We start from the raw sequence: 21,475 nt of genomic DNA, 5'->3' as shown, positions 1-21,475 counted from the left end.
TTTTTTTTTTTTTTGAAAAAAAAAATAGATTTACACTCACCTGTAGTAATATACGTGCAAAAAAGGAAGAAAAAAAAAAGGACGGTTTCGGATGCGTCCAGAAGGAAATAGGAGGAGGAGGGGAAGGAAGAATCAACATGAAAGAAAAGGAGGAGAAAAAAAAAGAAAGGAAGAGATGAAGTGCAAATAATAAAAGAAGAAACCAGGCAAAACAGTAGAGGGAAAGTAGAGAAAGAGATGAGGTGATGGAAAAGGTGATGATGACGATCAGACGTGCTCTCTTTTTTTTTTTTTCCTCCTTTCTTCTTTGTTTACATATTTTCAGATGTATACGTAATGTGTATATATAAAAATTTATATACGCATAATCATGTGTCATTAAAATAAACCGCGTGTTACCTCTGTATTTATACAACGACAGGCCTAGCCTCTTTTTTTCTTTGCTTTTTTTTTTTTCCTCTGTCCTCCTTCCTTCCTTTTTTCTTTTTCTCCCTACTGGGATTAAGAAATCAATCAATCCACATCTCCGCTGAAGCGCAAAGGCATATATATATATATATATGTTTGTTTATGTACCATAGCTCATTCTTTCCTGTTTTAGTTTCCCTTTCTTTCTTTTTTTGTTTCATTCTTTTTTTTTTGTTTGCGTTTTGTGTGCGTGTGTAGTCCTGTTTTGCCATAAAACTAATGCTCTGAATTTGTCCCTTCTTAATTTTTTGGGTGACGGAGCTCATGCGAAACTTTTGTGCTTGGGGAAACTTACTTTTGTTTGCCGTATATTTGTATGTAAATGTGCGCAGGTGTACGCATTTGCGATTCATCATTGCACGAACTGTTCTGTATAGCTGACGTTTCTTCTTTTTATCCCCCGCTTCCGCGAAATTTATGATTTTGTTTCTTTTTCTGTTTCTTTGCCTTTTTGTTACTTTTGTATTATTTTCCCCCTTTTTTTCCAAAAAAAAAGGTTTTGTCCGATGTAACTTATTTTTGTTCTCGATTATTATTAATTTTATTATTGTCGCCATTGCATTTACAAGTGAAAAGTTCACTTATTTATTTAACTATCACGATTCACACCTCGTGTCAGGCGCTCAAATTCCTGCTTTTCCCTATTCTTTTTTTTTTCATTTCATTTCTTTTCTTGTACCCCCAACATAATGATGCTGCTGAACAGTCTTTGAGCGATTCAGTGCTGCGGTACATATATATATATATATATATATTGGCGAGGTGATTTTTTCCCTTAGTTTTAGCTCATTTATCGACAAGAGGAGAAGTAAGAGAAAAAGAAACAGAAAAAAACAGAGGGAATTTTAAGCCACTACTGATCAATTTATTCATTCATTTATTATTCATTTATTATTAATATTTATTATTATTATTATTTTGATTTCACACTCAGTCTGGTCAGGCTTTCAGATTATCACGTGGGTGGGCGTAGCGGATCTTAAAGGAAAAGAGAAGGGATTAAGAGGTAATATCAAAGCGACAGAGAAAAGTGAGAAAAGGACGCGTGTGCGATGATTAAATTGTCACCACTGCTTCTAAAAGCAGCCGTAGTGACGGCATGTTTATGCAGCCTTGCTGTTGCCACAACGGTTGAAGAGCAGACAGCACCCAAACCAATCGAAAATGCCACAACTTACCAACAGGAGCTGGGGGGAAGAGGCAAGGTGGATTCACCGATTGCACCCGGTGACGCGGTATCCATCACAAGTGGTATTAAAGTGATGAGTGTCACGACAGCTACTGCTATCATTTTCTTAGCTAGTGCGTTTGGTTTCAGTTTTGCCATGTACTGGTGGTATGTTGCATCTGACATTAAAATCACCCCTGGCAAGGGTAATATCATGCGTAACGCTCATCTCACTGACGAGGTGATGCGGAACGTCTATGTGATTAGTAAGCGAGTATCTGACGGTGCCAACGCATTTCTTTTTGCAGAGTATCGGTACATGGGCATATTTATGCTTGGGTTCGGTGCTTTGCTCTATTTCCTACTTGGCGTGGCCATGTCCTCACCACAGGGCGAAGGCAAAGACGGCCGGCCTCCGGTGGCCGTGGAGGCCCCGTGGGTGAATGCTGCATTTTCCCTTTACGCATTTGTTATTGGAGCCTTCACGTCTGTGCTTGCCGGTTGGATTGGAATGCGCATTGCGGTGTATACCAACTCCCGCACCGCCGTCATGGCGACTGTAGGAAGCGGTGGGAGCGACGATGACGTGTTGGCAAATGGCAGCCAATCTCGGGGTTACGCTTTGGCGTTCCAAACAGCGTTCCGAGGTGGCATCACAATGGGTTTCGCACTCACATCCATTGGTCTGTTTGCTCTCTTCTGCACGGTGAAACTGATGCAGACGTACTTTGGTGACTCGGCCGAGAGGCTGCCGGAATTGTTCGAGTGTGTCGCTGCTTTTGGATTGGGCGGGTCATCCGTGGCGTGCTTCGGCCGTGTGGGAGGTGGTATTTACACCAAAGCCGCTGATGTTGGTGCCGACCTTGTAGGGAAAGTGGAAAAGAACATTCCCGAGGATGACGCACGTAACCCCGGTGTGATCGCCGACTGCATCGGTGACAACGTTGGTGATATTGCCGGCATGGGCTCTGATCTCTTTGGAAGCTTTGGTGAGGCGACATGCGCGGCGCTGGTTATTGCTGCAAGCTCCGCCGAGCTCAGCGCAGACTTCACCTGCATGATGTACCCGCTTTTGATCACTGCCGGTGGTATCTTCGTTTGTATTGGTACCGCACTTCTTGCGGCAACTAACAGTGGTGTGAAATGGGCTGAGGACATCGAGCCCACACTCAAGCATCAGCTGCTGGTGTCAACCATTGGCGCAACGGTTGTGCTTGTGTTCATAACGGCTTACTCACTTCCAGATGCCTTTACCGTTGGAGCAGTAGAAACTACCAAGTGGAGGGCAATGGTGTGCGTTCTATGCGGTTTGTGGTCTGGTCTTCTTATTGGTTACTCCACTGAGTACTTCACTTCCAACAGCTATCGTCCTGTGCAGGAGATCGCAGAGTCGTGTGAAACGGGTGCCGCTACGAACATCATCTACGGCCTTTCACTCGGTTACATTTCGGTGCTCCCTCCTATTCTGGCTATGGCTTTCACGATTTACCTTTCGCACCACTGTGCGGGTTTGTACGGATATGCGCTTGCTGCGCTGGGCATTCTGTCCACCATGTCTATTGCGCTGACAATTGATGCCTACGGCCCCATTTCTGACAATGCCGGTGGCATTGCTGAAATGGCTCACATGGGACATGAAATCCGTGAGATCACTGACGCGCTTGACGCTGCAGGTAATACCACCGCTGCAATAGGAAAGGGTTTTGCCATTGGTTCCGCTGCTTTTGTGGCGTTGGCTCTGTATGGAGCGTACGTGTCACGTGTTGGCATCTCCACTGTTAATTTGTTGGATGCTCGAGTGATGGCTGGCCTGCTCCTTGGTGCCATGCTTCCTTACTGGTTTTCCGCCCTTACGATGAAGTCAGTGGGTGTAGCAGCGATGGATATGGTGAATGAGATCCGCCGCCAGTTCCAGGATCCAGCCGTGGCTGCTGGAACGAAGGAGCCCGATTATGAGAGTTGCGTGAACATTGCAACGGGTGCGGCACTGCAGCAGATGGTGGCCCCCGCTTGCCTGGTGATGCTCGCTCCAATTGTGACTGGCATTTTGTTTGGCCGTTACACACTTGCAGGGCTGCTTCCTGGTGCACTTGTCTCTGGTGTGCAAGTGGCCATCAGCGCCTCCAACACTGGTGGGGCGTGGGATAACGCAAAGAAATATATTGAGAAGGGTGGCCTACGTGACAAGAGTAAAGGAAAAGGTTCGCCTCAGCACGCGGCTGCGGTGATTGGCGATACGGTTGGAGACCCACTGAAGGACACGTCGGGTCCAGCGCTGAATATTCTTGTGAAGTTAATGGCCATCATTTCAGTAGTGTTCGCCCCGGTTGTGCAGTCCAAGCTGGGAGGGCTTCTGGTGAAGTAAAGCTACTGCTAAGTTTGATGCGACCTTCGCTTCGACGGTTGACGAAGCGATGTGAATAGAGGGGATAAAGCAGTTATGTATCGTCGAATAGGAGGGTGTAAAAAATGAAACAAAGGTTCAGAGAGAAGGTTATCATAACTAGAGCGGCAGAGGAGTGTCCGTGTTGAAGCGAGGCAAGTTTGTTTTTCTTTTTTTTTCTTTTTGACTTCCTGAGTGAAGAACAGTTTTGACCGTTTCGCACTTGTTAGACGGCCACGCCCGTGACAAAACGCTTATCGTAGGGGAAGAAAATAAAAAAATGACAAGACGAAAACGCAGGTAGCAACAAGAGATAGCAAGATGAGATCTGGCGGGAGGGACTTAAAGTTGGAGAGGTGAAAGGGAATAGAAATGAAGGACATATGCAGAGGCAGAGGTGTTTACGGTCACGTGCCGTTAGAGGAATGGGCTGTGTCGACACATATTTTGCTGTGAAATTGCTTTTTGCCATCTTGAATGTTTCTTTTTTTTTTTCAATTTCGCACCTTTGAGGAAGATGGGATTTGACATACAGACAGGGATGAGTGAGGTGAAGGGGTTGGGGAAAGGGTCAAGAGGAACCGGTGGTACTGTGTGTTGACCATACTGTTTTTCGTTAAAACGCTTTCATTTCCATTTCCTTTATTTGTGATCGGCTTCCTCTATCTTGGGAGGATATCATGTCTCTCCATCTTTTTTTTTCTATCTTTTCCTTTCCCTCTTCGACTTTTCATTGTTGACATTTCGTGTGTTTCTACCCTCTCGCCACAGAACTGAAAATGAGAGGGGTGTATAAATAATAATGGCCTCATATTAAGAGTTTCGCTGAGTGTGTCTGGTGACTGTAGCATATGTTTGAGTGACATTTGGATATACGTCCTCTGCATACATGATGATTTGACGTGAGAAACTCATCCATGTGTCTCCAGCGTCATTGTAACTTAACTTTCCATCTGTTGAGTGTTGATGTTGTTGCCATCTTGGTATGTACTTTGTTTATGCGCTTCTTTTTTCCTCTTTCCTCTTTCCCTTTCTCCAATTTTTGTTTTGTATCTGTGACAGTAGTTTTGCACGTATTTTAGTCACTCAACCAGGTGGTTGTATTTCATATTTCTTCGTTGCGCTTTACTTTGTTGCTTCTTTACGCAAGACCACACGGTTGCACATAACACTTTATTTTTTGTTGTTATTTTGCTTTCCCCCTAACAGAATAAACATACGGGAGAATTAGCGTACGGCAGTTTGTGTGTTTTGGAGTACGGAGAGGCAAACAAAGGTTGTCCCTCAATTATTTATTGTCATTATTTTTTTATTCTCCTTTTTGCGGGTGGCATCCACCGACTGCGGCTTCGGAAAAGAGAGGAGGCAGGAGGAGAAAGAAAGTGAGTGTGAGGAGAGGAGCAAAGCAAATAACCGACAGATAGGGGTTGAGGTCGAGCTCTAGGTGTGTTTCGTAACGAAATCGCCGCGGCCGCTTTCAAGCCGTTGCTGGAAACAAGTTGTCGAAAGGAACGGGGAAGAAAATAGTGTGTGCTTGTTTCTGTACGCAGTAGAGTGTAGGCATTTATTTATTAATTTGTGGCTGTGAACACTGAAGGGCGACAAAAGAGCCAAAAAGGGATATTTCGCACTCGCGATTTTGCCAAGATGCGTATCGAGGTGAAGTTCGCCAGACGGACGATAGTTATATGTCTTGATGACGGTCCTCCGCCACCGCTGCTGCGGGATCTCAAACAGGAACTTTACACCCAAACAGGTGTACAACCAGCAATGCAGAAACTCTTAGGGAAACCTAAGCTGAATAACCCAGCCAACGACAGCGCATCGCTTGATAGCCTTGGTGTGGGAGACATAACAAAACTCATGCTTGTTGGTTCTACAGCTAAAGACATTGTCGCTGCTAACTCTGCTTCAACCGCCGAGGATAGGCGTCAAGAGGAGGTGCATGGGCAAATGCTGCACAATGTTGTGCGTAACACATGGTTGACTTGCTCCTTTTCGGGTTTCATGGCGGATCCGTATGTGGGTGGTAAGGGACCGGACTTTGAACACGGCACGGTAGAGGCCGCGCTGTTACTGCTTGATGTGGCGGTAACTCGCATTAATACACTTGGTGTTAACAGCATGGCGAGTAATGGGGCTGGTGACGGTAGCACTGGAGGTCCTGTGGGTCTTCAGCTGCTGCAGACGATAGGCACTGAGGGACAATCTGCGATATCACATCCACTCCTGCGTCACCTAAACGCTCTGGAACGACAAGCCATACAGAGAGCTCATGGTGTGTTGCGCCGCTGCTTTCATTTGACTGTGATGGCGAAAAGCGCGGTGAACCCACCAGAGGTGGTTAAGGTAGTGGCAAAGGTAGTGTCTATAGTTAACGGCCTAAGTGTCGGGGAATGGGTGATGTTGCCAGGTGGGTGGACGGGGATGAAATCCCATACTGTCATTTACCTCTTAATCCAGCGTGAGTCAGCGGAGGAATTTAATGTCGTTGTAGTGAACCGCGCCGCGGATGGAAGCGAATATCATCCATCGTGGCAGACACGAGAAAAAATTGTGGCTTGTCCTTTCTTGCGTTTTGATCATGTGGCGGGGGCACGGCTGCTTGACCGTGCCTTCTGGTTGTTGTTACTTTCTCTTTGGATGAGAAGCAACGCACCCGGTCCACGTTCGGAGTTTGTGCAGGCGGAGGTGTTTTATGATGTTCTACTTCCGTGGCTGGTGGAGCGCCCACCGACTAGAAGCAACCGCCAGAGCAGTACGGTCAGTAGTGGTTCACTGCGTTCCGCTACAGAGATGATTTTAAGATCCTCTTCAAATGAGGGCGTAGACGCAGCAGAGGCTGAGGGAAGCGGCAGCCAGACAACCCTTCCCAGCGCTGTTCAAAGCTACGGGGCCACTGTGGCACGCAATTGCTCTGGAAGTATTAAGGGAGCAGTCACGTCACTTTTATATCTTCTCGAGCAGTATGGCATGAAGGAGAGGGCTGTGCAAAAATCTGTGAAGTATGCACTAAAGTATGAATTTATGATGAGGGCGGCAGAGGATTTGGCTGCCCTCGCCGACCGCTTTCTTAAGAGTGCTGGAAACTGGGAGGGTAGCGATACCGGCGAAAGGCAAGGTCTAACGACCGATAAGAATTTCGAATGTTCACGCGTTGAGCGGGCTTTGAATGAGTTGCGTTCGGCTGGCGTAGGTCATACGGTGTCACCTATCAGCACCAAGGAATTATTCCGCACTGCACACGAGAAAAATATAATATTTACGAACGACAAGAACATTATTCTGAGCCAGGAACATTTCTCAAACAAACCACTTCTTGTCTACTGCGGAGGGCTGCAGGACCCCGCCTCGGCCAGGTTTTCCACACTCCTCGCTGAAGCGGTCGATCAGTTCCGCCTCTCCTCACCTCAGGTCGAGCTGTTGTTTCTCAGCTGTGATGACACAAAAGAGAGGTACGAGCGGCACATCGCCATGTTTTCGTTCGCTCGTGCCGCTTACCCCTGCGATGTGCTCGTGAGGAAATTGTACGTAACAGAAGTTCCCAAATTGTTGCTTTTTGGGCCGGATGGTCGGCTGCTGCACCGGCGCGGTGTCGACGCACTCCGTGCCGATCCGTCAGCAACGTTGTTTCCGCATGGTGGCTTGTGGAACGGCGCGATGCCGTTGACTGCAACAGACGTCGCTATTCTGAAAAGCGGTGCTGCTGTGCTCGCTCACCACACACGGAAGCGGCTTGCCATAACCAACAGCGCGGTTTCTGAGAGGGATGGCTTCATTCCAGTCGGTGAAGCCAGACGCGTGTTACGGATTCTTTCTGCGGTGTGCACCATGGTGGAGCTGATTCCGAAGGAACCAAACACAGCGGAGGGCTTTTTAATACAGAACACGACAAAAAATGATGTACATAATAACATGATTGAGGGTGTTGCTACCCCCCAGACTCAGAAGGACGCTGCTCTGGTTGGCCAACTGTTCACTCTGTCAGATATTGTTGAAGGGAATAATAGTGGCGGTGGAGACAGCAGCGGCTGTGGTGGAAGTTGCGGTCGCCATGAGTGCGGGGTGCCGATGGAGGCGGTTGCATTTCTTAACGGGAGCCTCTTGCCTGCAACATCAACAGAGGCGTACAAAGGTCAGCCGCTCCGAACAGCCGTTCCCGAGGTGCAAAGCCTTACCGACCTGAGGCCCGTTACAAGTTGGGCGCAGCTCCATTTCACGTTGAAGCGTGCGGAGGCCATCATTGACGCTTTATGGTTGCGGGCACGCCACAGCGGTACCACCTCGCGCGTAGCGATTCAAATGCACATTATTGAGGTTATTTCTTGGCTCTTTTTGTTTATTATACCACTTCCGCTACCTCGCGGTATGGACGTGCGCAGCGTGCCCGAAGAAGAGAGGAGTACAGTTGCTGAGTTTTATACAGTGGACGCCTTCCCATCGGCACCAACAGGGGATGGCTCCGGCGCGAACGGTGGTCGTGCAACAGATGTGCAGGGTGGATTGCAGGAGTCCATCTATTCGCTCATGCTTTCGTTCACTAACGCCTGGCAGGCGGTTGAGGTGCCGACACGTGCTTTTGATGCTGAGCGAGGCATAACGGCAATGGAAATGCTTGTCGTATATGATGCGGTTGCTCGGCACACCGCAAATAGTGCCAGTAGTGTTAATAGTAGATTACTTGCTTCAATGTTAAACTGCGACGGCGGTTACTATCTTTCGACTTCCATGGGGGGGCGGAGTCTTAGTTTTGCTCAGGTAAGCGCTTCCATGGAGCTGGTTCGGCCGCAGATGTTGATTCGGCGGTCTGCCCTCCTGCGGTACATGACGGAACAACAGCGAAGGTGCGCACATGAATTGTTTGACCTCCCTATGACAGATAAGTTAGAGGTGCGGAAAAACAGCGTCACAGTGGGGTTCCTTCGTAAGTTGCTTGACAACTGCGGATATCGTCTGGCGGAAACGAGTGGTCCGTCGATGTTCACAGCTGCTGGTGGTAGCGGGGGAAGTGAGATGGAACAGTTAATGCAGTGGTTTTGTAGTGCACGGAGTCCGCTCGCGAGAGATCATCCAGAGTTTGGTCAGCTTCGGGACATGGTGCTGCTTACCAAGTTCCTTGTCACTATGGAGATGCGCGACGCACAGTTGCTTAGACGCCGCCGTCAGCCCGACGGGGATGGTGGTGGAAGGGGCGCGACGACGTGGCGGCTTACATTTGATGCGGACACGCCAGGATCGCAAATGAGTGCTGGTTGGCGTACGAAGCCAATGCCACCGCACTGGGAGTGTATGCTCGTGCGTGGTCGTGACAGTGACATAGCAGATATTGTTGTGACTGGGTTCGGAGGTCGTGAACTTTTATATGGTGAGGGTTTGGTGCTCCATTCCCCGATTGACGTTGGCGTCATGCTGGGGATTGAAAGCGCAACGGAGGACGATGTGTTACACGCGGTTGCTTCAAAGTTGCCCACATTTGGAGGTGCGATGAGCGCTGAAGAGTCCGAGGTTCTACTTTCATGCCTCACCGCACCGTATCTCAGACTACCACTCGTACTGAATTTCTTTGCTTCACAAAGCCACCACACATATCTCTTTAATGCGGCGGTGCAGAGCCTCTTTCGAGCGGCTCTTTTTGAACCTGGGGCATTTACCACTCAGCAGCAGCAGAGCCAGTTAGAGCCAGAGCTTGTGCCGATGCGACTGAACAGGAGGCAACGTGAGGAAATTGAGCAAAGGCGACTCATCGGAGACCTTTCGGCTGTGAACTATGAAGCGTGCCTCGGCACGCCATATGGACTTCTATTGAATGAGTTGCAGCACAGCCCAGATGCCGTGTTGGTTCCTTTGCACCGTATTCTTGTGGGTATAGAAGATATTGGACCATCCTCTGTTTACAGCGCCAACGCTTCCTACGTGCTCTTCATTGTTGGTGTTGTGTGCGATGTGCTCGCGTTTTGCAACCTTGCGCGGGAATTGCGGGATCGAGAGCTTTCCGGCGACGGAGCGGCACCAGGGGCGGTGAGAGATGTGCTCACATCCTTCGTTACAACTGTGCTTCAGTTTCTTGTCGAAATTGTTAGACCTATGTTGTTACTGTGGTGCACGGAGGGTGAAGAGAATGACGACACACCAACACAATGCGTTGTTCACAGCTATATGGCCTCCATACATCGTGCTGCATGGAAATATATAGTGCCAACGACCTCATCAAACTCACCGTTATCACCGACGGCCCTTTCGTCATCGAATCACTTAACTTCCCTGCTACAGTCGTGTTGTTTCGTTCGAGCGCGGCACAGCTTTGGCCTGGGGATGCAACGCACGCAGGTTGCGATGCAGGAGGGTGACAAGCTGCTGACACCAAGGGAACAGTTGTTGCGTTTCCTGCAGGCACAGGGACTTGATACGGCGGATATTTCACATGATGCACTTGAAGAGAGCCAGCGGCTTATGTTGAGTGGGGGGCGTAGGCGAGCTGTTTTTGTGCAAATCCGTAGCGCATACCACAGGGACACCATTCGAGTACCGAATTTATACCGCAGTGACGCACGCAATACGACCGAGTCCAAGCAGCTAAAACTACCACCAGCAGATGTGCCCGAGAATGTTATATTCGGCTACTTGTTGGAGGACCACAAGGACGTGTTGCATTTCTTTTCTTCTATTGGTGCCGAACAGATGTCAGTTGTGTTTAAACTCATTGTTCACACTGTCCTTCGTGATCATACCCAGGGACGTGGTAGCCGGCGCATGGAAGAGAAGAAAGTACGCAGTAACAATTGCGAAAATGCGGTTGGCACTGAAGGCAACGCGGAAGTAAGTGGGGGCATTGCGCCAACACCAACGTTCCCTCGCCATGGTACCAAAAATGAAGTTGTGCCACAGCCGGTAAATGAGGATCATGCGGAACTTTCCGCGGTTTCTGTGGTCCGTGGAGGCGATGGCCACTTGGGTGAATCATGGAAACAGACTTCACCGGGTGTGTACCGCGGGCCAGTGTCAACAGGTCTTGTTTTTCATGCCCATACGTGCGAACTCTTTTGGCGGAATGACGAGCTGAAGCCCGTGCCCGACAGTATGTCACATTTCAGTGACTTCAAGACCATAATTGGTAACGATGTGCTGCAGTGCGGTCTCGTGAGCCGTAGTCGTAACTACCATTGGGTGCACATCGTAGGCACTCCTTTTGACGTGGTGGAATGGACCCCACACGACCCACTCGATCAGGGTGTAGGCGCGCCTCTGGTGCTTTCAGGCGAACTGCCTAAAGAACCCGTCACTTCTGCCAGTTTTGACGGTCTGATGTTCAACCGCCCTGTTGATGTTTATGATGAGGTGCCATGGCTGAACCAGTCTGAGCGCTGGGCGGTGGATCTTCTGCGTGCGGTCCTTCGGTATAAGTATTCTGCGAACGACATGAAATACTTTCCCGTTGCTCAAGCTGAGAGCCCATCCGCGCCGCTCCATCAAAATAATGACGGAAAGGAGGTCCGTAAGGGCAAGGGTGATGGGGTCAGGGTCATGCGCTTTATTATGAACGATGGTCCCCAGTATACAGATGAAGATAACCGCGCAACATGGAAGGAAATAGTCGCTTACCGCCTGCCGAGCCCACACCTGCATGTATTCAACCTTGTGCCCCATGCGCGACGTGTATACCGCTCACTGGTGTTTACATCAAACCAGCGTTGGTGCCTTCACAGTTTGCCCCCAATCACTGGGCCGCGGCCACACGATCAATTACATTTGCTAGCGTTTCAAGCGGGCGAGTTGGACCGACGTGTGCAATGCGAAGGTTCCATTGAAATTCATCGCTATAACAGCGAACTTGGCATGCGCGAAATGTACGTTCCGGCCCAGTTGCTACAAGGCGTCTTGCCCAGTGTTTTGCTCGAGGTGTTTCTTTTCTGGCAGGATGAGGAGGATAATATTCGCGGTTACTCCACAGCTGACGCCCAAGACTACTGGTTCAACTACACGTTGTTTGTACGGCTACGCAGCGGCAAGGGTGTGGGCGCAAAGGGTGGTATCCTGCATAACTTCCGCGGGGGTGAATGGGAGTGCGTCGTTACCCGACGCAATAACACCCAGAAGTACTGTGCGAATGCCAGAAAGCGGCCGCGGAGCCGAAGCACAGCCGCAAGTGAAGTCGACGGAAAGCACCAGAAACAACTGTCGCCACAATGGGAAAATGAGGAAGAGGCAGGGACGGCTGCCGCGGAACAGCATATTACGGACGCACAGGTGTCACTAATGCACAGCAGCCTGACGTTTCTCACAGCCACCGCCTGTCGAACTCTCCTCCAGCGGACAAAGGGCGACATCCATAGTGCTATTTCATATGCTCTTGACCCTGCCAATCAGGATGACGTTATGCTGCTTGTGAGCACGGAGCAACGTAAAGAAAGTGAAAGTGAGGGCGATGAGGAAGAGACGGAACAGCCGTGTATATCAAAAGAACGCCGACATCGGGGACATAGCGGGAACAATGCGGGGGAAGAGCTTACGCTCCTCAACCTCACGCAGAGTGCGAGGCTCTTCCCTCTTCTGCACCTGCTTACAAGACTAGAAGATTGCTCCCACATTTTGTTATGGGGCCGCGTTAACTCGAAGGACGGCTCCTCTCGGCGTTGCCAACGGGGACGAGAGGACCGGCGGAGATGCGAGGAGAATGAGGAGGAGGGCATTGACAAGTGTTCTGTGGCTGATGTCGTGTTGATTGAGCTCCCACGGCTGTGTATAACATTCTACCCTCACGTTGACACCGCCACTGGGAGCCTCCGTTTGCACCTTGCCGACCACCCTGGCTGGTACATTGCAGAGGCGACAGATTATATTAGTGGCGTGCAAAACTTCCTTCCACAGCTTCAGGAGCCATTTCAGCAATACGTGACTCTTTGTAACAGCACAGCTGGCTTTGCTCTAATGGTACCAAACCACGACTTCACTCCAATGGTAGTGAGTGACGACCCTTTCAACAAGCTACTTCTATTCGATCGCTCATCGTTGCGGTGGAAGGAGCGTGTTGCGTCAACTTTCTACCTTTACACGGTTCACCCCTGCAGGAGTTTCCTTGTACCACCCAGTCTCGCCGCGTCGCTTTATTATGTCGTACTGCAGTGCGCTACAGGCCATTACGCGGCTGCCATGCGCACTTTGGAGTCGTGCTATACTGACAGTACATTCACAACTGAAGAGTGTTTTATGTTTACACTTATGGGCAGAACGCTGGACGATCAGCATCCCGATGCCCATGCGGTACGACTCAAGCTGGCTCATGCTGTATTGTACGGTCCACAGAAACCCCAATGGCCGTTACACACCGAAGTTGCTGCATATCTTCAGAAGAAGCGGCATGTCTCTCGTGCGTGTCAGCTCACACGGGAAGAGTTAATCGATTTGATGCGCCGCTGCAACAGATCCTTGCCAATTGTGCACGCGCAGTTGCAACTGTGGGCAGCCCTAGAGAAAGAGGAAGAGAAACTGCGGTTATCGAATGACACCGACGCTGACACTAACGTTGTTCCCTCCCCAGAGACGGTTGTGCGCTTGGACACGCCTCTTATGCATCGCTGCGGGCAGCCATGGGAGCGTTTGTTATTATATCAGTGGACACACATTTCTTCTCAGAGGCCTCGGCGTATAACTTATAAGGTCCTGGACGAGAAGGCACTAGAAGATGAAGAGCTGGTAAAGTTCATATGGAAGGATACCCTTCTTTCAGACGAGGAGAGTGGGGGCAACAGCAGACTGGGGTTTTATTTCTTGTACTCCCTTAAACAAGGCGGAACCGCGCAGCCTAAACTTGCTGGTGAGGATGTGCGTGTAACTTTATGCCAACTACTGACTCGTTGGTTTCACCTACGGCACTCCCGTTGGGGACGGGAGGAGCAACAAGATGGCGAAGCAGAGTCGCGTCCGTCGTGGTGTGGGGCTGTGCTACAGTTGATGGACATTCACCCTGAGGCGGGATGGCCGGCGCCACCAAACTCCAGGCATTTACTTCACCGCATGAATAATGGTGTGAGCGTGGTCGAAACCAGAGAAGTGGATGAATCAGAGTCGGTTGTGGCGCTGATGGACAGACCGTCACCGGAGCTCGTGGAGTTTTACCGCAAGGTAGAACAGGTAGCGTGTAATTTGCATGGGAACAGCCAGGTCGTACAGCAGCGGCGTGGGGACCTACTACTTAGCATAGCAGTAACCTCGGCGAGAAGAGTTGCTCACGTTCACATGAGAGACCACCTGCAACCTCGTATCGTCCCCTCTAACACTGCTATGGAATGCCTTCAGGTTTCATTTGGCTCTTTACTATCAGCAGTGCCGAATGTATCACGTGACGATGGGGTGGGTAAGGATGCGGAGGAGGAGCATGATAAGTTGATGAGTGCCGGCAACCCGTGGTATCGACGGCTGACGGCTCTCTTTGGCGCCCCACTTAGTGATATGCCCTGCAGTGCCCATTTAATTTGTACCGAACAGCTGACACACGAAGATGACCCCGGCGACGGACGCTGTGGCGATTGCTTACCCCAGCTTCCTTTCGATCTTCGTAAGCTCCCACGGTGCAACACCCCTTTGGCAAAGAACATGCTCGATCGTCTTGAGGCCGATGTTGGTAATTTTGCAATGAAGCAGCGCCAGTGCTTGTCAAGAACCCTAACTGCGTTCTCGCAGGAGAGACTATACGCCATTTTGCGCAGTCGCTCCACAATCTTTGCTACCCGTCAAGTTTACGCGGAGGTGACTTGTGAGCTTCAACGGTGCATTGATGAGCTGTCCGCGTTGGCTGCTAGTGACGAAGCGCTCGTGCATGAACTCACTGCTTCTATACTACACTCCGCCAACGACGTGTGTAGATCTGACTGTGCAGACGAGGATGCACCTGGTGACGAAGAGGATTTGCTCCGTGCGTGCGATTACCAGCTACAGCGTATAAAGGGTGACCAGTGCCCAGTCCCCTTAGAGTGGTTGCTCTGTTCGCTATTAAGTACTGAAATGGATGCTGATCTGCAAGCGGTCAACCCATTTCATGGCGGCACGAAACTGTTGCAGGCGCAGTTACTTCTCCTCACGGTGCTGACCAATCGTTGTCATATTGCGCAACAAGCGAAGCAAGCGGTCAGACAAGTGGTGCTGTTCCTCGAACTCTGCGCGCTGCTCAGAGGCATGGACGACGGGTGCAAGTATGAGGCTTCAGCAACAAGGTCTTTCCCAGTATCGCATTGCGATGATGACGTGGGAGTGATGGAGTGTCACGACGCTTCAATATCGTGGTTGCAGGAGTTGCTGCAACTTTTTTCTGTCGGGGTGGATGTTGACATGTTGTTTAAGGGTGAAGGTCAGTCCACAGATGGCAACCTCCAGCTCAACAAAGGCAGCAACACCGGCAGTCACAATGGTTTGTGTTGCCGCTGCCTGCCTGAAGATTTGCTGCAGGTGCTAGAGAGCCGTCTGCAGCATCTATCGAATGAAGTTATCGAAGCGCTGACAGTGAGGCGCTACTGCACTGATCTTTCGTGCGATGGTTGTGGTGACTCCTCCACTGTTGTGACACTCGACCCGCGATACCTAATGTTTGAGTTCATTCACAACATTTTGCTTCGAGCACGACAGGTGGAGATGGTGCGTTGGTTTGTACAGAACATTAATGCTGGGGTGTCACGGGTTCAACAGATGATTATGGGCCAAGGGAAAACCACAGTCGTTGGTCCCCTGCTTGCTCTGATTCTTGCTGATGGACAGCAGCTTGTCACGCAGGTTATGCCAACGGCGCTGCTAGAGCAAACCAGCGTCATTCTTCGACGGTGTTTTAGCGTAGTAATACCTAAACAGATTTACACTCTGAAGTTTGACCGCTCCTTCGATGACAGTGATAGCAGCCAAGTGAACTTGCTGAAGCAGAAGCTCACGGCAGCTACCCGAAAGCGAGGCATTCTCATTTCTGCTCCAGAGTGTGTCAAATCGGTATTTTTAAAGATGATTGAGCAACTCCACTTGGTTGAATCTGTAATGACAGAGTGTATCGATGCAGAAGATGGGAAAGTGGCCGCGTGCGATACGGCCGATGAGCGTGTCGCCGTCCGAAAACAGGAGCTTATGCACCGTACAAGACAACGTTCCTCCATGGCTGATGCTATCGTTCCCATCCTGCAGCTGTGGCAACGTGGGGTTCTTATAATGGATGAGGTGGACGTTCTTCTTCACCCACTCCGGTCGGAACTTAACTTTCCCATTGGTTTAAAGCACCCCATTGAACTTAGTGGCCCACGCTGGGTTCTTCCCATGCATTTACTTGACGCCATATTTTTTTACCAGAGAAGACGTACAACGACTGCGGACGGAGACGCGCATGGGGCCTTCGGGGACGGACACGTCAAGGCAACCGCCATCAGGTTAGAGGGTCATCCTGCAGGTGTAGGGGAGGACGTGCAAAATGAAATTCTTGGCCGCATTTGTGATGTTATTGCTATGGGTTATGAGACTCGAGCACTGCAGAGGGAACCGCATCTTGTGCTTCTTGATAGTCTATATTACAATGATCAACTCCTTCCCGCGTTGCTCCCTTGGGCGCAACTGTGGTTATACAGACATTTTCAACTCGAGAAGCATGCTTGTTTGCTGGGTCACGCTACGGGGCTCGCTGCGTCGTTAGGATGGCGCCAGTTCTTGGAGATTACAACATTGTTTTTAAAGTTGAGGGAGCGACCTTCAAGGGACAGTTCAATTGCATGCGTCATTAACTCCACATTCAGCCCATTGGGCATACAACTACTTTGCCTCTCACACGACTGGCTTCATCGTATCATGCCGCATGTGCTCTCGAAGATCGACCGTGTGGGCTTCGGTCTGCTCCAGGAGCGGGAATTGGCGTTACTGTCATCAGAAGCACGTGACCGAATGCCGCTTAGCCGACGGACGATGGCCGTGCCATTCGTCGCCAAAGATGTCCCAAGCCTTAGCTCCGAGTTTGCCCACCCCGACGTAGTGATTGGATTGACAGTATTGGCATATCGTTACGAGGGCATGCGCTTTGCTGACATGAGGGATTTGCTGTTGCAACTAAAACAGGACTTCGTCCGGCAGTCCGGGCCCGAGGATCACCGGCCGGCGGCAAAACTGTATACGCAATGGTTGCGGCTCAGTCTGAGCTGCTCTGCTGAAACCGAGCCGACCTCACACGGGGGAGGAATACTGCCTCGAGTAGTGCCGTCTGAAATCACAACCATGGGAACTACATGTGTTGAAGCCACGAATGATCGATCTGGTATTCCCCTATCTCAGCTTCAGGTAACAGATGAGGTAGCACTTCATGCATTGTACCTGCGTTTACGACGTCTGCCGGATGTGATTCACTACTACCTTTCTTCACACATATTCCCGAGAACTATGAGCTTTCAAGCGTTGAAGATAAGTGCCTGTGGGCATGAGCTTGGTTCCTCCATGCTATTCACCCGCCGCATTGGTTTCAGCGGAACACCTAGCAACTTACTGCCGCTTGATCTCGGTGATTGTTTCTATGAACCTGGGAGCGATGGACGCGTGTTGTCTGTTTTAACAAATCCCCAAGTGGTAACGGTATTACCGTTGCAATCAGATTGGACACCACTTCGACTGCTCGACCAAATTGCGTCTTCGCGGAGTCAGCCTTTCCATGCACTTATCGATGCTGGAGCACTAATAACGAACATGGACAATGAGACTGTTGCCCGTTACTTGCTTAGCCGACTGTCAGCTGATCTTTTTGACGGCGTTGTTTTTCTGGATGCAAAGGACCGCCAGATGATTTTACAACGCAGCAATGGTTTGTTAGTTCCTGTGGCGCAGTCTGGCATCGCGTTGAACCGCCGTTTTACATTCTTCGACCAGGTTCATACAACAGGAACGGATATTAAGCAAGCGGCAACCGCAACAGCAGTGCTAACATTGGGAAAAGACCTTGTTTTCCGTGATTATGCACAAGGGGCGTACCGCATGCGCGGTATTGGGAGGGGACAACGCCTGTGCCTTTTCGTCATTCCTGAGGTACTTACTCGTATTAACAACTCACTTGGTTCTGTGCAGACGGGGGACTTACTTCTGGATATACCTGCGTGGCTGTTGTTGAACTCTGTGAGAATGGAGGGACTTCAATTTATTAAGCTGACCACGCAAGAGATTGCTAACGTGTGGAGGAAAAAGGCCCTGAAGTATTTGGTCACAGACGCAATTCACGCCGATGCCCATCCTGATGCGCACACCGAGGCCGGTCGCTGCTACAGATTCGACTCGCGAACCCGGAACCTACGCCCTCAAGAATTTTTGTCCAGTGATTCTGGTGCGTGTGGAGGTGTTTCGCTGCCTGATGGCCCGTTGCTGCGCTCGTCTATTCGCGAGTTCCGCGAACCTGTAGATTTCCCGGTTGATTCCACGGTTGACACGGCGGTTCCATTTCTTCAGCGGTTGAAGCAACAAATGAACGAGAGGCCACAGGAGCTTATTCGCGCCGAAGCTGGCGTTCCTTCGGACGGCTGCGACCCGCAGCGGGTGCTTACGGAGCTGATGGAACGGTTGGAATTATCACTTACTTTACGCGCTGACGGCGCAAATGTGGCAGTGCAGGATATGGTCGGACATCTGATGAATTTCGACTCAGAGGTTGTGCACGAGCAGGAGGCAGAGGAGGAGCAGGAACAGGAGGCGGAGCAGGAGGAGCAGCGCGTTTCCGTCGCCTCACGTGACGATGAGTTTCAAATACCGTGGCGGGTGCAGACTCTACAGGCGTATGGTAATCTCACAAACGAAGAACTTGGGAATGTTGGTTCAAAACTGGTAGTTAAAGGTGGTTGTTTCTATTCCATGCAACGGTTTCGACTAAGACCTGAACAGCCGGCAATTATGGTGGATTGGAAGGTACAACTAAGTGACAATTACTTTCGTGAGGAGTGGCATGGAGTTGGGGAGCGACGGTTGAAGAACGCCTTTTTGTTTTTAGAGTGGTCGCCATCCGACACGGCGCAATCTGATGTTTCCACCGGCGCTGGTGGCTGTGAGTCTGGCGGCAGTACTCTTGTCCCACTGCAACGTGTTCACTGCGGACTTGTCACGCTAGCTGAGGGGGAATCATTGAGGTGGATGATGCACCACCCTTCACGACACTCCGGTAGTGTTCGTATGGCGCTTCGTATGGTAAGCAACGGATGTTACATGGACGCCTCTGCAGCCTTTGCTGAAGTTTTCCCATATTTAACAGCACAGCAGGAAGGGAATCGATGGGAGTTATTGAATGTTCCTCCGTCAGTTCCTCATATGAATTCTCAACAGCGTTGTGTGGGAGTGCTTGAAACTCCAAGCGCAGAGAGGGATGGGGCTGCGTTGCTTTATCGTTTTTTCAACAACGACATGTTTTTCTCTGTGGAAGAGCTGGCGGTGCTTGGAGTGATGCTAAAAGATGTGACGCATGTGGACCGTCTTCGCTTCTTCACTGACTGTCTGCGAGCTCGCCGGAGGCATCGTAATCATTGGGATGACACACCGGTCGCCGTATTGTTTGTTCCTCCGGGAGAACAGATGAACGCACGGCTCCTTGCCATTCTTTCCATCATGCAGGTTCGGTTTGAGGAGCTTCAAAGTAGGCTGTGCAACGTACCGCCACCTCCGCAGTTGGTTGATCAGCTGCAATCTTTTCATACGCGTCTGAATCGTCTCCACTTGGAACATGTGGTCGATCATCACCATCATCGTGAGCGCGTGCAGCCGCGGGACACTGAGAACGTATTATCTGTTTCAGCTATTGCACGTGTTCTTTTCGATGTTTTTTCGGGGATACTGAAACCTTACAACTTGAACGATGTATTACAAGCGCTGCAGTACTTTGTGCACAGGAAGGGGTCGACTGTGGTTCTAACTGAAAAGTTACACAACACCACCGTAGATGCTGCTGCAGCTGAATCGCCCTTCGTGCGTTGCGTAACGGAAGCATTTCCCGTGCTGAATTTGGAGTTTCTCGACCGGTGCCTTGTAGCTTTGTGTGCACACAACCCTGCCGTTGAGGGGCCGTGGCACTGCTCTGCCTGTACCCTCTTGAATGACCCTACCGTCAAGCGCTGTCTTGCCTGCAACACTGCTCAAGCCACCGACACTGCTGGCGCTACAGGAGGCATCAGTAGCGATGATCCTCATGGTAATGAAAGTCATGGTGGCGAGGCGGAAGAGTCGTGGGCCTGCCAACAGTGCACTTTCATCAACGAGTCCCGCCGTTCGCCGCTGTGTGCCGTTTGTCTCGGTCCAAACCCCAATCCGCTGCCGCAATCGCAACCGGTGCACTCATCGGGAGACTTCATGGGGGCTGATGCGGGGAATGTGCGTGGCTGTCCTGAGGGATATTGGGCCTGTTTGGTGGAACAGGGAGGCTGCAGTAAATTTAATCCTAACACCGTGTTTTACTGTCAGGTGTGTGACAAGGCGCGTCCTGGATTGGCCACCCTCCGTTTCTAATGAGGGAAACAATATGTGTATATATATAGTGGGGAACTTTCCACTTTGGTGCAGTATCGTTGGGGCGTGAGGCAAGGACGCGATGGGAAGGCGGCAGTGAGTGTGTGTAAAAGCGATCAGTTACGTCCACATTTGCTGTTTTTTTTGGTAGTTATTTTTTTACTGTTCATCAGATCGTGGTAAACATATCCTTATCAGTTTTACACGGACGCGCATGATCAATTGCCCCTTACCATATGATTTCTTGTGTTTTTCTTGCTGAATTCAAAGGGATGGGATGATCCCGCCATGTCAGATTATTATTTTTTTTTGGCTTCCCTCAGTGTTCCTCCTTATTTTTGTGCGAGGGTGTTTATTGTTGGTCTTTCACTCCGCTAGACTGTACGAAACGAACGCTTCACAATTGCAACCACCCGTACATACTACCATATTTTTGGGCTTGAGGATTTCTCCATTTGACGTTAACATCAATGAACTTTCCTTTTTTTTTTACTTTTTTATCATTTTCGAATTGGTCAGGTCGCTAAGGTCCCATTCAAATTCCGTAAAAGACATTCTTTCAAATGAAAAGCAACCGCAAGAAGGAGAAATCATGGATGAAGAACCATCCCATGGAGGGTGACGACATCATCACCTCCTTCTATGACCTTTTGTGTAAGCGAGATCCCAAAACGATGAAACCATGCCGAAATGTCTTTGTTCCTGACACGGTGGTATACGAACATAACTTTCCTCGCGGATGGTACACAACTGATGTGAAGGCGAGGGAAGTTATGCGGCGGCAGGGAAAGGACTTGGATGCAGCCACAATTGAGTTTGGCTTCAGCCGCGATGTTGCAGAGAATTTTCCCATAGTGGCCACGTACTTGTCCATTCACGAGGAGAATTTAGGCAATGGCGTAACGGAAACAACAACACGGGTGCAGGTATTGAACAAGGAGGATATTGGTGCTTTTGTTGCACGAAAAAGCAAAAATAAT

The 21,475-nt window shown here is 50.1% G+C and overlaps 2 protein-coding genes across 2 annotated transcripts; both read left to right on the top strand.

The window, feature by feature from the left end:
* Window positions 1-1,520: 1,520 nt before the first annotated feature.
* On the top strand, window positions 1,521-4,001 carry TEOVI_000455500 (Pyrophosphate-energized vacuolar membrane proton pump 1; the record flags this gene model as incomplete). The annotated part of the gene is made up of 1 exon (XM_067227312.1): window positions 1,521-4,001. The coding sequence occupies one exon, from the start codon at window positions 1,521-1,523 to the stop codon at window positions 3,999-4,001; it is 2,481 nt and encodes an 826-aa protein (XP_067083413.1).
* Window positions 4,002-5,666: 1,665 nt separating this feature from the next.
* Window positions 5,667-20,495, top strand: TEOVI_000455400 (Thioredoxin-like/Protein of unknown function (DUF3638)/Protein of unknown function (DUF3645), putative; the record flags this gene model as incomplete). The annotated part of the gene is made up of 1 exon (XM_067227311.1): window positions 5,667-20,495. The coding sequence occupies one exon, from the start codon at window positions 5,667-5,669 to the stop codon at window positions 20,493-20,495; it is 14,829 nt and encodes a 4,942-aa protein (XP_067083412.1).
* Window positions 20,496-21,475: the final 980 nt, after the last annotated feature.

Source organism: Trypanosoma equiperdum, assembly GCF_001457755.1.
Source record: "Trypanosoma equiperdum strain OVI genome assembly, contig: ctg_932, whole genome shotgun sequence".
Lineage (NCBI taxonomy): Eukaryota > Euglenozoa > Kinetoplastea > Trypanosomatida > Trypanosomatidae > Trypanosoma > Trypanosoma equiperdum.
The sequence above is the reverse complement of the archived record's forward strand: the minus strand, read 5'-3'. Positions and strand labels throughout refer to the sequence as shown.